Here is an 18607-nt window from a genome sequence, read left to right as displayed (position 1 = left end):
AAATGCAACCATATTTCTACATAAACAATGGCCATGTCTGCAGCAGCCGCAGCCGGAGCCCTCTCTGCCCGTCGCAATGCCGAAACAAAGCAGCTCTCTTCCATTCCTTCTCCTCCTTCTTCTTCATTACCTTATGATGGCTTCTATAGGTTCGTCCACTCTCTTGCTTTTCTTGTTCATTTGATTTCTTGTTTATAATCTTGATAACAAGATTATTAATTAATTAAATGAGTTTGCCTAATGAAACTAATTTACTTTCTTTGTTTATCATTATGTGTGATAGTTTTTTCATTTTGGTCTATTCTTTCTTATTTAATTTTGAATACTTTTGAAAGTGGACCACATATTTTACCAACTCATTATTTGATTATAATACTAATATATAATCCCAGTGTCTCAATGACGATAACCTCTTTTTGAGCGGTACAAGATTCTATGCAGTTTATTTTTGTGTTAGTAGAGAGAATAAAGTAAGAGAATAAAAGTAGTAATGGATCATCTTGGATTGGACAAACTAAAAATTAAAGTGGATCATCTTCAATGGGACGGGGAGAATAAATGGGACTCAGAAGCCACTAATTTTTTCTAACTCAGTTTCTTTATATTTCTTAAAATTCTTGTTGAGTCAATAGAGACACATATTGGAGGACGGAGGGAGTACTTGCATCGGGTCATATTTACAGGTATGAGTTCTTGTTTACTTAGGTAATTTGTCTCACTCAGGTCAGATGAATTTAATTAATTCATTGTGGTATGTATAATGTTTTTAAAATTTTCAAATAGTGTAATTGTTTTATTTTATGTTTTTTAAATTGAAGAAACGATGTGGTAGAGATCATCACAATCACTTGTTTGCATTCATGGAATAGAGAAGTTCATGCTTTAAGGAAGCGCTTGGTACTCCCGAGTAGCTTCGAGGAACTAAAGCATGTTGGGATGCAGATATATGGTGCTTCTTTCTCTAGAGTCTTGCTCGATAATGGAGCTGAGATTGATGACATTCGTGTGGTGAGAAATGGCGATCTGATCGTTTTTGCTGAGGAAACGAAAGTCTTGAACGAAGAAGGAAATGGGATCAGTGGCATTGGTATGTTAAGAGACAGTGATAAATGGGCTAAGGAATCGAATGATTGGATCACGATCACGATCACCTGCTTGGAGAAGGGAGATGTTGCGGGGAAGCTCCTAGTGCTCCCTTGTAGCTTCATGGAGTTGAAGCAGATTGGTGTGAAGATATATGGTGCTATCTTCGTTAGAGTCTTGGACGAAAAAAGAGTTGAGATCAATGACATACACGTGTTGAGAAATGGCGATCGGGTCAATTTTGTCAGTCAAAAACGGGTTGAGGAATCGCGGGCACAGAAATGGGCTAAGGAATCGAATACATGGAAACGGGTTGAGAAATCAAATGCACAAAAATGGGCTAGAGAATCGAAAACACGGAAACGGGTTGAGAAATTGAATGCACATAAACGGACTAAGGAATCGAATACACGAAAACGGGTTGAGAAATCGAATGCACCTGTCAAGGTCACCTGCTTTGCTCCTATTATGAGAGTGTTGAAAGGGTTGTGGTGATCCATACCCTTTTCAGTTATTTATTTCATATAAATAGTAGGGACAATTATTTATTTCATATAAATAGTAGGGAAACTATTTTTTCGTCAAACATTTATATTTAGTAAATTACGTTTTCAATTAATTAGAGGTTCTGAAAAATCATTCTTGATTGCATTGACATTATTATTCCTAATATTATGAAAATAATCTAAAAATGCTAGTAATGTACCTAATTATTAAATTTAAGGATAAACCTTAAAACCAAGAATTTAGAATAGAAAATTGTTCAAAAAATTAATCACACTACGGAGTAAAAGCTAATGTTTAGTTTGGGTGATGTTTGTCATTCTCATTACAAAGCTCAATAAATTGTTTCACTCAAACAAATGATCCACAATTTATTAACATTAAAAATATATGCAAGTATACAAAGTAGATTTAATATAACTAAAGTCATTATAAACAAAAAGAATAAGATTACACCTAGCTATAAGCATCATATACTATCTGTAGACACAAAAGTTTTAGTTTGAGATTTATAAACTTAGCCAGAAATAATTAAATAAACAAAATGAATAATAAAAATAAGGCGAATAATGGAATTACGAGGATATTGATTTTACAATTTAGTTTATTAATTTAGTAGGGCGAGTCATCCAATTACTGCCGTTGACTGGACAATACCATTAAGGTTGTCAATCTTAGCTAATAACTCCTAAAAGATTATTTAGACCCTTAAAAAACCCACGCCCTTAGGATTAACCTTATGAGGATATTAACTATAGTGTCATCAGTCCTAATTTAACATATGGATCCTTTCTCTATTCTCCACATACCAATAAATCAACAAGATTATGTGTCACTCAACTTGAAGCATTATATACAAAATTGAACAGATAAATAAAGTATTAGAATAATAAAAAATGAAATAAATAAACATAAGTACTACTATCAAATCCATGAAATTCTTAGAGTTTAGCTATCATAGACAAGTAACAAAAACTACAAATTAAAGTACTAAACCCATATGATTGAATAAGGTCTTCAGTCTTCTCTTACATTGCTCCAATCTCCAAGAATGATGATGATGGACTAAAAGATGGGAGAACTTTATGTGTAAAACATGGAATGAAGAAATTAGGGTTGGAGTAGAGAGGGATGAGTCTTGGAGGCTCCCCGAGGAGTGGTGGTGTCTGAATGAATTAGGTTATGAGGTGTATATACATGCTTTAAAAAAAATTGACATGGTAATTTTCAAGTCCTCCAAGTAATAGAAAAGATTTAGTTTCATAAGCAATATTTTATTTCATTCCTTGAATTTCAACCTAAAATATAATTTCAGCCTAAAATGTACTCCCTCCATCCTCCATTAGGAGCCAAGTAATAATTTATTTCATTCTTGAGTTTCAGCATAAAATGTACTCCCTCCGCCCACTATTAGAAGTCTCGGTCGACCATGTTAGTTAGTTCGCCATTAAGAGTCACTGTTCACTTTTATACCATAAATGGCAGGTTGACTCCACTTTCCACTAATTCATTCTGTTAGAGTTTGTATACTAGAAATCACCTTTCGAGTGATTGAATACTGTTAAAACTCTTATTTTATTTTCCAAATGAATAAACAGATTATTTTTGTCATAATGTTGTTATATTTTACATTTAATGGATGTTTATTGCATATTTAAATGTATAAGTAATTTAACAAAGTCTAAGTCTTTGTTTTAGTAGACCGGTTGTGGGCGTCGTCCACTTTAAGGTAACACGGTCAGTTCTAAACAAAGAAAAAGAATTATTTCACAACCTAGATAGGCTTAGACTACCTATCGTGAAAGGTTGCAATGTCAGTCCGATTATTCTAAGCCTTACTGAAATAAGATGACGTTGGTGTGGTATAGCACTGAATGGATCTAACATCGAGACAGTCTTTATGCTATCTACTAAAAGACGAGGTCTCGTAAATTATTTCTCAATCAATGTACGTTAGCATTGAGCATACGGTATTGATTATGCACTACTTTGACTTACCAAATGGTGCGGGTTTTTCGTAACCCAATAAGCCTGGTATATTGGGTAGTGGTGATTAGTATCTAGCGGTGCTAGGATTGCTATTATGTTGAATCGTGCGCGAGGTGAGTCTCGTTTGATAACATCCTCAAGAGAAGCTTGAAATAAGGTTTTATTATTCGGAACCTAGCTACTTGGAGTTTAATTACTCTATGAATAATAAATAAGATTTTCTTGCTGAGTCCTCTCTTGGAATAAATAAGATATTAATTAATTAAGTCCATAGCAGACAATAATTAATTAATGGATGTTTCTATCTTAAGTGCGGGAAGTAAATATAAAGTATTGGAAACCCGAAGTACTTGTAATTTCGGATTTGGATGGGGAGTGCAGTATTACTTCTGTAGTGGCTGCTCGTAATATTCCAATCTTAAGCTTATATTAAATTGGGTTTAATTTAATTAGTAAAAAGCTAATTGGGGGAGCCCATATCCAAAGCCTTCCATAGATCCCTGTCTGGGCCCAATATGTGACTTATTATAAATAGGAGAATAAAGGAGACAGAAAATACACTTGTTTTTCTCTCAAAATTTTCGGCCCTCTCTATTCCTAGTAGAGGTCGAATTTTTCTCCTCCGTGTGAAAGGATTTCTGTCTTCTCTATTTAAGTCCTAGTGCGCTGGTGAGATCAGCCCACCCTGATATCAGTTCACAGTCCGGGAACCAGTCAGAAGATCCGTGGTTTTGTACTAAAGATCTTCACGAGGAGAAGGCGCTAGCTATCTTCGATTCTTTGGAGAATCATCAAGGTATAATGGCTAAACCCTAGAACAACATGTTTTAGATTTCATTTAATTTAAAGCATGTGATTATTTGAGTTATGAGCATGATACGTGAGATGATTACGCGAATAGAATTTGTCTAAATAATCCGCTAAATAGATCTGATTATTATGTAATTGATTTATGCATGCGCTTCCACTGCCAACCCCTTCAATTGGTATCAGAGCCAGTCTTTGGCTCTGATTATTTGGATTTAAATTTCGCGAAATTCATGTATGCATGCGTTTTTGTTTTCGAAGCATGTTCTTGTTTTTAGTTGTAATTTTATTATGCATGATGAACCCAAGAACTATCGAAACAAAGAACTCAAATTTTTGGAACGCTAGAGACGTGCGATTCATCGGCGCTTGCGCCGAGACGAATCGCGCGACACGCGATCCAATTAGGGTTGTCGAGCGAGTGGGAGAATGAAGGGTGATCGACCGGCGACGCACGGGCGAGAGTGGCCTCGTGTGCGCCGCCGGCGTGACCACCGGACCGACAGTCTCCGAGCACTCACGGGCCGATCGAAAAGGAGCTAGAATGCGATCATGCGGCGACGCGAACACGAGCGTGGGCTTGTCCGCGCCGCCGGCAAGAACGCGACGGCTGCTCCTCCATTCACGCGGCGATCGACGGTCGCGGAGGTAGACGGTAGCCGCTGCTCGTTCAAGAGCAGCGGCGGTAATCCTTCCGGCCAAGAAACCCTAACCCTAACCTAACCCTAGCCCTAGTTCGACCCAAGTTGCGCGACGCCGATTGGGAGTGGCTCTGCCTTGTGCGGTGGCCGCTGCAACCCGGCAGCATGTCGCAGGCGACGGCGGGAGTCCGCCGGTAAGGCGCGGCGTTAGCCGCTCTGTGGCGGACGTCGACGGAAGGAGAAAGCGGCGCTTTCGCGCCGCAGTGGGAATAGCGGGAGCAGCCGCGCTTAGCGCGGGCTGCCGGCGGTGGCTGGGCGGCGAAGTCGCCGTCCCGGCGGATCCACCCCGGTGTGATTTCGTTGTTCGTCGTGCGTGCGAACCTCGTGCGACGAGATATCGATGAAATCTTATTATTTTTTTTAATGATTATTTAATTCCTAAATTAATAGATATCATTAAAATATTATTATTTAATTGAAATAAAATATTTTGGGAAGATTTCCCTAGATTTTAGGAATATTTTGATTATTTTCTATATCTATGAATATTTTATATCCTAGATGATGTAGATAAGAATAATTAAATAGTTTCCTAAATTATATTATATATCTAGAATCCCTATTAGGATAGATATGTAGGATTTCATTAAATAGTAAAATATATTCTCTTCCCAATCTTAATAAGGAATTAATTTAAGATTATTTATTCATGTCCGTAAAAGATATAAATAATTAATTATTTTAGATAAATCTTATAGAAGACATGAATATGGATTAATCTTTAGTAATTAATATATTATCCTTTAATAAGATGTTTAAAAGATTATAAAAGATTTAATTATCCAGTCAATTAAATACCAACAGAATTTAATTAAGCCTTTAATCTGCACTAAGGCTAAGGATAATTAATGAAAAACCATAACTTAAATATCTAAGCGATAATTACGAACTATGTTTGTATATGGTCTCCATCGATTGGTCCACAACTTATGAAGCTGATTTCTAATATTATCGCCACCCATGCTGTGGGGACAATAATCCTAAGAAATAGCGAGTTCGTATAGGTGGACTTCTCATTTGTAAATAGTATGGACTAGAAAGTGGTTTCTAATATTATCGCCACCCATGCTGTGGGGACAATAATCCTAAGAAATTACAAGTTTCAGAAGTTCAAACAGAATTTATGAGATAGCTTGGTCTTGTTATCAACGCACGAGCATTGTTATGGGAGTGTGTTGTAGAAACGAGGTTCTGTAATGCTAAATCTGATGGTCGTGCTTAGGAAACATTTGGCGGCCATGTCGTGCTGCGGTCTCTGGACTATTCGTCGGTGTTGTGACCAGTAAAAATGTTAAAATTTTAATGCGTATTGACCTCTGCTTGAGGGTACAAAATTTTAATTTTACAGTTGTGAGAATTTGAAAAGTTTTATGGTTTAATCTGCTCAATTTCTTCACATAAGTTTATGACAAATAGTAAATATTCTGTTTTGTAGTGCAACCTAAATCGTCAAAATGTCACTCAATCCTCTTTCTGCAATTCTTAAAGAAAACAAACTCGAGGGCCAAAATTACATAGAATGGAAACAAAATTTGGACATCGTTCTCACGGCTGATGAGTACAAATTTGTGCTCACTACTCCTCGGCCCCCAGTGCCGGCGGCTAATGCCGTGCAGGCTGCGCGAGATGCCCATAGACGGTGGCACAAGGCGAATGAGATGGCTAAGTGTTATATGTTGGCCTCCATGTCAACAGTGCTTAGACATCAGCATGCCGCCATGGCAACTGCCACCGAGATTATGGAAAATCTCACGAATATTTTTGGTACTCAGAATCGAACGGCTAAGTCTCAAGCCTTTCGGAGTATCATGTGCAAGTCTATGAAGGAAGGCTCGTCTGTGAGAGACCATGTCCTCGAGATGATGAGCCGCCTCAATCAAATTGAGGTTTTGGGAGGCGTCATTGTTGCCGAGTCCCAAGTTACTATTATCCTTCAGAGTTTGCCCCCTAGCTTCCAGCAGTTCAAGCTCAACTTTGAGATGAACAAAAGGAATTACACCTTGGCAGAGTTGTTGACTGAACTTCAGTCGGCAGAAGATCTCATGAACCAAGCTAAGGCTGCGATGGTTAGTTCGTCACATCGTTCCTCTGGCCCTAGGCCTGGCGCAGGAAAGAAGAAAGTGACAAACCAGGTCGCACCTAAAGATGCTAAGGGAAAGAAAAAGAGGAGGTCGGGAAAGAAGCAAACCGGAAAGTGTTTCAAGTGTGGAGAGAAGGGGCATTGGAAGCCAGATTGCCCTAAAAGGAGCAAGGCTACAGGTATGCACCAAGCTTTAGTTGTTGAGTCATGTTTGGCTTCGACTTCTTCTCATACTTGGGTTATTGACACTGGAGCTACTGATCATATTTGTTTTGATCCTGACTTAATGCAGGTCCCAAGACGGCTATATGATGGAGAGATCGAAGTTCAGCTGGGCGACGCTACTAAAGTGGCGGCCGTTGCAGTGGGAGACGTTTATTTGCGTTTTAGTAGTGATAGATTTTTGATTATGAAGAATGTTTTGTTGATACCTTCTTTTAGAAGAAATTTAATTTCAGTTTCTAAATTGGTTTTTGATGGATATTCGATTTCTTTTAATGACAGTTGTGTTATTAAGAAAGATGGTTCTTATATCTGTCGTGGTATCATGGAAAACAATCTGTACACAATCGTATCTACACAATATAATGATCGCAAATTAGAACTCAATAATGCATCGAAAATTTCAAAGAAAAGAAAAGAACCTTCAAGTTCAATGAACGAAACGTACTTATGGCACCTTAGACTTGGTCATGCCAACCAAAGGAGGATTCAAACACTTGTGGATCAAGACCTTCTTAAAGGGCTAGATACTGAATCATTTTCCACGTGCGAATCCTGTTTGGAAGGCAAGATGACCAAGAGACCTTTTAGAGTGAAAGGAAATAGGGCCAAGGAAGCACTAGAACTCGTTCATACTGATGTGTGTGGACCAATATCAACCGAGGCAAGAGGCGGCTTTCGCTATTTCATCACTTTTATTGATGATTACTCGAAAGTTGGATATGTTTATTTGATGCGCTTTAAGTCTGAAGCTTTTGACAAGTTCAAGGAGATTAAGGCTTATGCTGAGACGCATCATGGAAAACGTATCAAGAGCCTGCGATCTGATCGTGGAGGCGAATACCTCAGTGCCGAGTTTTTGGACTACTTATCAGTAGAGGGAATTGAATCCCAAACGACTGCGCCGGGCACACCTCAGCAGAATGGCGTAGCTGAAAGAAGGAATAGGACCTTGTTAAATATGGTCCGATCGATGATGAGTTATGCACGACTGCCTATTTCGTTTTGGGGACATGCCTTGCTTTCCGCAAGTCATATCTTAGACAATTTACCGTCAAAATCTGTTCCTGCTACTCCATATGAGTTGTGGACTGGGCGTAAGCCCAATCTAGAACATCTCAAGATATGGGGGTGTCCAGCTCATGTTTTGGAAAAGGATCCAACTAAGCTGGGCTCAAGGACAGAGGTATGTTTGTTTATAGGGTACCCCAAAGGTTCGAAAGCTTATGAATTCTATAGTCTCCGAGACAAGAAAGTCATTGTGAGTACTCACGCGACATTCTTAGAGGAAGACTTTGTTATGAATCATAAACCCAGCAGTGAGGTAGCTCTTGATGAGCTCACTTCAGTCACAAGTTCCATTAACCAAGAACAAGTACCATTAGTACAACCAATTCCCGAACCTTCAACTACTACACCTAACATTGTAGTGCCGCGCCGCAGTGGGAGGGTCTCTCATGAGCCCGAAAGGTACATTGGTTTGGGAGAATCTATGGATCACTCCTCGGACAGTAGTGTACCAGATCCCTGGAATTTTGCAGAGCGCAGGCGGATATCGATCATTGCGAATGGGTGAAAGCAATGGATTCGGAACTACAATCTATGATAGACAAAGACGTCTATGATTTGTCCGTCCTACCCGAAGGCTGTACTGCCATTGGGAGCAAATGGATATACAAACGTAAACGTGGACCCGATGGACGAGTTAAAGTCTTCAAGGCAAGACTAGTGGCTAAGGGGTATACCCAAAAGGAAGGTGTCGATTACGACGAGACCTTCTCCCCAGTGGCCATGCTCAAATCGATCCGGATACTATTGTCTATTGCAGCTTACATGGATTGGGATGTATGGCAGATGCACGTTAAGACTGCGTTCTTGAACGGCAGTCTTGAGGAGACCATCTACATGGAACAACCCGAGGGTTATGCCGTCAAGGGCAAAGAGCACATGGTTTGGAAGCTTAAGAAAGCCATTTATGGCCTCAAGCAAGCATCTAGATCATGGAATCAGTGCTTCGATCAAACTGTTAATAAGTTTGGATTCGAGAAATACCCTAACGAGAGCTGCGTGTACAAGAAGGTAGAAAAAGGGAATGTGGTGTTCTTAGTTTTATATGTAGATGACATTCTTCTAATTGGAAACAATAAAAAGATGTTGTCATCAGTACGAACTTGGTTGTCGAACCAGTTCGAGATGAAGGATATGGGAGACGCGGGACACATTCTAGGCATCAAAGTCCTTAGGGATCGTGAGAAAAGAATGTTGTGCTTATCCCAAGAACCCTACATCGACACTGTACTTAGTCGCTTTAGCATGCAAGATGCCAAGAAAGGTTTCTTACCTTTTAGACATGGCATCCATTTATCTCAAGAGATGTGTCCTAAGACAGCATCTGAGATAGCAGAGATGAGAAAGATACCATATGCCTCGGCTGTTGGTAGTCTCATGTATGCTATGCTTTGTACAAGACCCGATATTTGCTTTGCTGTTGGCATGGTAGCAAGATATCAATCAAATCCTGGCCAAGGACATTGGACTGCAGTAAAGAACATACTCAAGTACCTTAAACGGACTAAGGACTATGTTCTAGTTTACAAAGCAGGCGAGCTATGCCCTTTGGGATATACTGATTCAGACTTTCAAGCTGATCATGACTCGAGGAAATCTACTTCTGCCTATGTGTTTACCTTAGGAGGTGGAGCCGTGATTTGAAAGAGTGTAAAGCAGAAATGCATTGCAGACTCTACCATGGAAGCCGAATATGTGGCCGCTTCGGAGGCTGCAAAGGAGGCTGTATGGCTCAAGAACTTTCTTATGGACTTAGGTGTGGTTACGAATCTGCCCAAGAGCATCACCATTTATTGTGACAATTCTGGTGCTGTGGCTAATTCGAAGGAACCAAGAGCTCACAAAGCGAGCAAACACATTGAGAGGAAGTATCATATCATCAGAGATATAGTGCAGAGAGGAGACATACAAGTGGTCAAGATTGCGTCAGAGAACAACCTGGCAGATCCCTTCACTAAGGCATTGGCGGTCAAACCGTTCGAACGCCATGTAGAAGGAATGGGAGTTCGACTCGCTCAAGACCTCAACTCGCTTTCAGTATAAGTGGGAGAATTAGACGTAGTGCACATTTTTTTGTATACTCGAAAGCTGTTTTGAGTATAAGTGGGAGATTGTTAGAGTTTGTATACTAGAAATCACCTTTCGAGTGATTGAATACTGTTAAAACTCTTATTTTATTTTCCAAATGAATAAACAGATTATTTTTGTCATAATGTTGTTATATTTTACATTTAATGGATGTTTATTGCATATTTAAATGTATAAGTAATTTAACAAAGTCTAAGTCTTTGTTTTAGTAGATCGGTTGTGGGCGTCGTCCACTTTAAGGTAACACGGTCAGTTCTAAACAAAGAAAAAGAATTATTTCACAACCTAGATAGGCTTAGACTACCTATCGTGAAAGGTTGCAATGTCAGTCCGATTATTTCTAAGCCTTACTGAAATAAGATGACGTTGGTGTGGTATAGCACTGAATGGATCTAACATCGAGACAGTCTTTATGCTATCTACTGAAAGACGAGGTCTCGTAAATTATTTCTCAATCAATGTACGTTAGCATTGAGCATACGGTATTGATTATGCACTACTTTGACTTACCAAATGGTGCGGGTTTTTCGTAACCCAATAAGCCTGGTATATTGGGTAGTGGTGATTAGTATCTAGCGGTGCTAGGATTGCTATTATGTTGAATCGTGCGCGAGGTGAGTCTCGTTTGATAACATCCTCAAGAGAAGCTTGAAATAAGGTTTTATTATTCGGAACCTAGCTAGTTGGAGTTTAATTACTGTATGAATAATAAATAAGATTTTCTTGCTGAGTCCTCTCTTGGAATAAATAAGATATTAATTAATTAAGTCCATAGCAGAAAATAATTAATTAATGGATGTTTCTATCTTAAGTGCGGGAAGTAAATATAAAGTATTGGAAACCCGAAGTACTTGTAATTTCGGATTTGGATGGGGAGTGCAGTATTACTTCTGTAGTGGCTGCTCGTAATATTCCAATCTTAAGCTTATATTAAATTGGGTTTAATTTAATTAGTAAAAAGCTAATTGGGGGAGCCCATATCCAAAGCCTTCCATAGATCCCTGTCTGGGCCCAATATGTGACTTATTATAAATAGGAGAATAAAGGAGACAGAAAATACACTTGTTTTTCTCTCAAAATTTTCGGCCCTCTCTATTCCTAGTAGAGGTCGAATTTTTCTCCTCCGTGGGAAAGGATTTCTGTCTTCTCTATTTAAGTCCTAGTGCGCTGGTGAGATCAGCCCACCCTGATATCAGTTCACAGTCCGGGAACCAGTCAGAAGATCCGTGGTTTTGTACTAAAGATCTTCACGAGGAGAAGGCGCTAGCTATCTTCGATTCTTTGGAGAATCATCAAGGTATAATGGCTAAACCCTAGAACAGCATGTTTTAGATTTCATTTAATTTAAAGCATGTGATTATTTGAGTTATGAGCATGATACGTGAGATGATTACGCGAATAGAATTTGTCTAAATAATCCGCTAAATAGATCTGATTATTATATAATTGATTTATGCATGCGCTTCCGCTGCCAACCCCTTCACATTCTTCTCAAATTTTATTATAAAGCTAATATATGATTAAAAATGGGTCTCACATTCCACTAATATATAATTAAAAATAGGTCTATCTTTTTTCATCCACTTTCCTTTGTATTTCTTAAAATCCGTGACAAACTCAAATGAGACTCTAGTGACGGACGAATAGAGTATAATTTGACATTTAAGAACATAATTTACACTATTGACATTTAGAGTGTCCACTATAGTTAAGCCCGTGGCCCTGGGCCAAGCCACAAAACTTGGCCCGGCCACCAAAAAACTTGTTCACACTATAGTGGACAAGTCCAAGCCACCAAATATTAATTTTTTTTTTCATTTTTTGAGGTATTTTAATTTAACTAAAATAAAAATTATCGGACTATAATAATTATAAAAAGATGCATAATTTAATAAAAACAAAAATTAAAACCAAATCTTCGTTGTATTATAGAAAGAGGTAAAATTATACAATCGAAATTTTTTAAACACACTAAAAAAACAATAAAAAAACACCGAATAAACACACCGCCACCGCCGCCTACTCGGTGGCGTCATCAGAATCCGCCGCTTCTTCTTCACCCACTGCATCGCCATCGCCATCGCCAACGCCGTCACCGTCGCCGCCCTCAGCTCCTGCCGCCGCCGCTTCCTCCCACCCCAACCTCGACCTCAGCCTCAGTATGAGGTCGTAGTACATCCGCTTGGTGGGCGGGTCGGCCGAGCTCTCATACAAGGACAAAGTATCCTGAAGTTGCTTCATCATCTGCACCTCCAGGGTGTTGTTCTAGCGTCTCGGATTGAGGACTGCTTCCCCTGTGGACGTGGGCACCGGGAGAGTGACGAGTGGGGCTCCTCCAAAACATCGGTGTTGAGGTCGAAGGGACGTGACCACTACTACTGCTGTAGTTGCCGGCCCTGCCGAGTCTAGTACGCTTCGGTCCAGGAGCAATCTCTTCCTCACAGATGGGCTCTGAATTTCGGGGAGTCCCGCAGAACGAGGAATTTTTCCCAGTAGGTGAACTTTGGGTTGCCTTCAGTATTGTACAATTGCATCGACAACGCTTTTATGTCGGCTTCGCTGCGGCCACTCTTAGCAATGCACATTTGGTTCTCGTATATGCCAATGAACCTCTTGAGGGTTGTAGTGATCCCACCGAAATCCGGACCTGGTCGTGTGTACGCTCAATGCTACCGAACTTTCTTCAAGAAGGAAAATTTCATGCAGGAGCACTTTTAAATAAATCTTTTATCGTTCTTTTGAGGTAATGATTCCCAAACCACAAGTTAAATCTTTTCAAGTTTTATCAAGCACGTCATGTTAGCATGAATTCATATAGAACTCAGAATCACAACCAAGCATGCTCCCAGATAATCAATCATCAAATTCATGTGCAAATTCATTTATTTTTATGTTGGGCCTAAGTTACGTGCTACTTGTGTAAAGTCTTGGAATCACATAAAAAGTAGGAAAAACTCCTAAATGCTTTGTCTTTGAAATAAGCATCTTCGGAAATTTGTAACAGAAAATCTAACCGTTCAAATTTAGTCGCCTTCGATAAAATTGAAGTTAGGAGAGTTGTTTACCTTCCTTTAAAATTTCAGAACGATCGAACATGTTTGAACCTCCGATCGTGTACAAAACCAACGTTGGTACTGCAGAAGACCACAACCACTTCTGAAATAAATTCTGGAAGATCTAACCGTTAAAATTTGATCTCCTTTGGTAGGAATGATGCTTTATGAGTCTTCTACCTTCGATTAAAATTTGATCTAACCGTTAAAATTTGACTCGTGTATGTACTTGAACTGATAATTTTGCTCCTTTGTCTTTGGGCCTTTTAAAGTATCAAATGGGTTTGGGCCATAAACTTTAATTTTATGGGTAACATTTCTAGTACTTGATGGGTTAAATTTTTACAGTTATTTGGACTAAAATTTATTAATTATATTAAAATTAAATTAATTGCTTGAGATTAAATTCTCTTGAATTAATTTAAATAAGTGAGTTTGCATGATATGATCCTTTGATTTACTAAATTAATCGAGAGATTAATTAATGTCAATAATTAATTCTACGGGTTTAATTAAAGTGAATGAGTTATGAAAGAGAGAAGGAAAATAGGATGCATATCCTAAAAGCATATCATCCGCTATTGCTATTTTCTTGAAGCAAAATAGTTTATTATCTTTTACAAGACAAGGTCCAACATGGAATTTAACTCCAAGTGAGTTAATATTGTTTACGGAGTTCGGAATCATACGAGGTGAACTTTTCTATCCTACATACAAGTGTGTATAAAAATATGAAGTATATTTGTGATAATATTTATTTATGCAAATGATGTTGTCTTGCCATAAATGATTTATTTTATGTATGATGCCTATCTGTTTGGTTATACCGAATGTGCTATGCCAAATAAAGAAAGAAATCGAATTCGGGTCCCAGCAAGGGGAGAGTCCCTACTCAGACTAGTGTACACGTGGTACGTGTGTCATCGAGAGGGTTGGCTGGTCCGGTGCTCGTGGAAAGTTGTCACTTTCCCGGCACATGAATGTTAAGGTGACCGTAGGAGAACACCATCCCTATGGCACAATATGTTCAAATATGGTAAAGAACAGAATGAAAGAACTTAAACTGTGCAGTCGAAAAATGGTTTTTAGTAAGCTCATGTCTTTTAATAAAACCCCTGAGTGCCCTGCATGTATTTCTATTCAACCAGACCTACTTATATTTCCATTCAATACTCTCGGAGGTCCATGTCTTCGTACATGGAACCGCGTTTAGTTCCTTCCACTGTGCATTGAAGCAAGTGAAATCCTTTATGTCCCTAAGGACTCTAATAACTAGCCAGTATATTGTATGACCCTCGACTCGAGTCATTGTGAGCCATTCTATTCATGTATTCACCATTTATATCTACAGACAGAAATTTCAACCATTAAATCCTTATTTTCGTACTTAATATCCACCCCAGTCACGGTATATCGAACCTTGCTATAATTAGCAAAGTTGGGTCGTGACAAATCTTTGGAATCCGTCGTGACCGCGTTCTAGGTCCTAGCAATAGCACTAGACTCCGCCTCTGTGTATAGAGTTCCCCGTCGACCACTGCTGCCATCGCCATCTCCGCCCCGCTTAGAAACGGTCAACCGGTCCGATTAAAACCGGAACCGGCTGAATAAGCAGGCCTAACAATGAGACCAAAGAGGCAATGAATTGCCATCTAGCACTGATTAATGTCGTTAACATATCAAGCAATCACAACATTAATCATGTTCCACATCAAACGCCACTACGTCGACTCCCACTTTGGAGACCACAACCGTCGCAAATAAAACTAATTATTATGCTATTAATTTTAAGATTGTAAAACAGTACGAGTAACAAAAAAATTTAGATTAAAGTATTTATTTCCAAATATATTTAACAATTTTAATAACAAAAAATAAACAGACTCAATGGTTTTTTCTAAGAGAGAATTCGGGATTTGTTGGCATATATAGTATGTTGCATTGTCCTATTATATCTAATATATTAAGAAAATCTTCATATTACTTATTAGTAACGTTTTACGTGCCAAACAAAAAGTAAATAAAATCTCTATTAGAATGATAAAAAGTAAATAAAATCTCCATCTCAATAAGGATGTATTAGAATGACAATTAGAATTAATGTCATAACCATATAACTCAATCTGGATTAGACAGTCAAAAAATACGTGGTACAGATTCAAATTTAGAAAACTACTCCTCCGTTCCATAGTAATAGAGTAATTTTGCCATTTTGGTACGTTCCATAGTAATAGAGTCATTTTCCTTTTTAGTAAAAATCAACACATTTTTCTACACCTACTTTACTCTCTCTTACTTTTTTCTCTCTTCATCTCTCTACCTTTTTCATTTTACACTTTATTCTCCTTTTACTTAACTCACCTAAAACAATTTTTCTTAATCCTCGTGCCGAAAATAATTGTCTCCATTACTATGGAACGGAGGGAGTATTATTTTAGATAAAAAAAAAAATACTTCCTCCCAATGACGGACGCAGGATACAAAGCTCGTGGGGTCGAACAGAGTAAAAATTAATACTTATATAATATTTTTAAAACTACTTTTTTAAATAATAATATTAAATATTTTATATAATAAATTATGTTAAGAAAATTTATTAAATTGTTTTGTATGGACTGAAATTTTATAAAATTATATTACTTAGTAACAAAATAAGAAGAAACTTTTAATATTATGGGATGCCTTAAATTAGATTTCCGCGAAATGAATACAATGATTTAGAATATTAAAAATAAAAATTCATTTATAGAAGCTCAAATCCCCAACGCCTAAATCTCAAAATACTAAATCACACTTTTATAAAGTAGTATATTTTATTTTTATAATAAAATAAATTAATACAATATAAAATTTATTTTTTTATTTATAATAAAAAGAAAATATAACTCCTATTACTAGATAGACAAGATGTTAAAAATGGACTCACAGTGCTGAATAGAGGTTGTACAAAATTATACTACTAGTTTTACTTCTATCTTTTGACTTAAATATTTATTTTTAAATTTTGTATTTAAATATTTTTGTAAAATAATCATGTGACAAGTTATCAACAATTTTTTAAAATCAATAATTTAGAAGTGAATTATCGTTGAAAATAGAAATTATAATCATAAAATAATATTAATAGTAGTAGTAGTAACTAACCTAAATAAGGCCACTAAGTTAAAATTAGACTGCCCATTAAGTTAAAAAACAAGAGTTGAAACATTAAGAAACGTTATCTTCCTCGTCAAAACTGTCTGCGGCTCTCTTCCTCCCCCTTTCCTCTCTCCTCTTTTCTTCCGACTGATTCTGCCCCATCTCTTTTTATTTTTCGGCAATGGGCAATTGATTCGAGTGCCATGGTGGGGATCTGCCTCACTGGGTCAAGGCAGGGCTGCGTGGGGTCGGAGGTCCATGAAATGAAGATTCCGGCACCTCTCGACGGACTCCGGTGGGGTCGGTCGACCCCACCCGACCCCACCTGGGTCCGTCATTGATAATAATAATAATAGTATTGTCTCTAATGTGTTCTTTATATTTATATTAAAATAAAAATAAAAATTACGGAGTAATAAATATATTTTTCTTACATTACATTCATGGCCATATTATAGCCTTTCGAACATGAGATGCTACAACCCAATTCAACCACCAATACCATCTCATTCTTGGCCCAATATAAGAAGCACACACATCCACCTCGCCGAGTGGGTTTTGCAGATTATGGATTTGCCATTTTTAGGCCAATTTTGGGCCACTTTCATTTCAAACATATATACTCTTTGTATTGCTCGGTTGCTTATTCAATTTCTAAGGTGATTTAGATTGTTTTAGGTAAATTTTCTTGATTTGTCTTTTCTTTTAGAAAAAGGATTACAAATACTAAAAGTCTATCATAATGCGTAACATGATAGTCGATGATGAAGGTACAAGAGTAATTGATTGAGGCGATAAGGAAGCTGAACCTAGCTCTGGCATGGCTACCCCACCCCACATTTGAGGATTACTAATGGGCTACAATTAGGTTCTAGCGGCACATGTCTCAATGCGCGCAACCATTAAGACCATGCTCGTCTCATGTCCGGTATGATTGAAGAAATTTGGTCACGTAATCACCGTTGAAATTTAAAATTTTTCTTCATTATTTCGTATTGTACTCTTTTGACTTTTTAAATGAGACGAAGTTTTTCAAATTGTAGTCTTAAATTAATGTATATTTTACAATTTTATTATATTCAAATACGAAAAAAAATTAAAAATAAGTATTAGGGGTACTTAAACGGTTCTCAGTTAATCGGAATCGGAACCGAAACCGGCCGGTTAATTGAGGAACCGGAACCGGAAAAATTGGTTCCGGTTCCAACTTTTTTATTTAATATACTAATAAATCTAATTTAATTGAATTAATTTTGAATTAAAGTAAAATAATTTAAAACATTGAGTGAGTTTTAGATTTAAACAGTGTTAGATTTGCGAGCTCTGTTTTCTAAAGTATTTAAAATGATTAAACCGTGATACTTTGAATCTACAATTATTTCCTCAATCCATTTTTTATGAACTAACTACAACGAGTAAGACATCTTAAGTTTGTTTTTAATTTCCAAAATAACTTTTACAAATACAATATCATTTCATATGATAGAAATTTAACTTTATAACAAATTTATGTAACAATTCATTTAACATACGATTTTAACTTGTTTGTGAATAATTTATTGACTGTTCAGATATAAACCAAAAAGTCACAACAAGATCAATTAATATTGAAAATTCCATTGAATATTTGTTTAGCGAAATAAAGAGTGTAAGTTGTGGTGGCCATGCAACATGTGGTACATGCTAAGGTGCATGGTAGCTCACCGTGTGCGACAACTCATGTGATCGTTGCAGTGAGAGTTAGTTACAACAGAAAGGTATTCGGCTGAGGAAGTATAAAAGGCGACTTCAACTTCCAGTTGAATGCAGAGAGAGTTTACACACACAAAGAGAGAAAGAAATAGAGTTCATCGTGAGAGCCGAGAGATTACTAT

General features: G+C 37.6%; 1 protein-coding gene across 2 annotated transcripts; it reads left to right on the top strand.

The window, feature by feature from the left end:
- LOC125216128 (uncharacterized) lies at window positions 1–1669 on the top strand. Of its 2 annotated transcripts, none has more exons than XM_048117758.2 (3): window positions 1–149; window positions 633–683; window positions 870–1669. In XM_048117758.2, the coding sequence occupies exons 1-3, from the start codon at window positions 28–30 to the stop codon at window positions 1576–1578; spliced, it is 882 nt and encodes a 293-aa protein (XP_047973715.1). In that variant the 5' UTR covers window positions 1–27; the 3' UTR covers window positions 1579–1669. The 2 variants fall into 2 exon arrangements, with proteins under 2 accessions (XP_047973715.1, XP_047973713.1); XM_048117756.2 differs by having other exon boundaries at window positions 819–1669.
- Window positions 1670–18607: the final 16938 nt, after the last annotated feature.

This window comes from Salvia hispanica, chromosome 3 (assembly GCF_029641045.1).
Source record: "Salvia hispanica isolate PSC_SH4W2 chromosome 3, Shi_PSC_v1, whole genome shotgun sequence".
In the NCBI taxonomy this organism is placed as follows: Eukaryota; Viridiplantae; Streptophyta; class Magnoliopsida; order Lamiales; family Lamiaceae; genus Salvia; species Salvia hispanica.
The sequence above is the reverse complement of the archived record's forward strand: the minus strand, read 5'-3'. Positions and strand labels throughout refer to the sequence as shown.

What these genes read in the sequence shown, in the direction of transcription:
- LOC125216128 (XM_048117756.2), top strand. Translation starts at nt 28, where the DNA reads ATGGCCATGTCTGCAGCAGCCGCAGCCGGAGCCCTCTCTGCCCGTCGC. An exon ending in CCTTATGATGGCTTCTATAG is followed by an intron (nt 150 to 632) that starts GTTCGTCCACTC and finishes TTGAGTCAATAG; the next exon opens with AGACACATATTGGAGGACGG. An exon ending in GCATCGGGTCATATTTACAG is followed by an intron (nt 684 to 818) that starts GTATGAGTTCTT and finishes TTTAAATTGAAG; the next exon opens with AAACGATGTGGTAGAGATCA.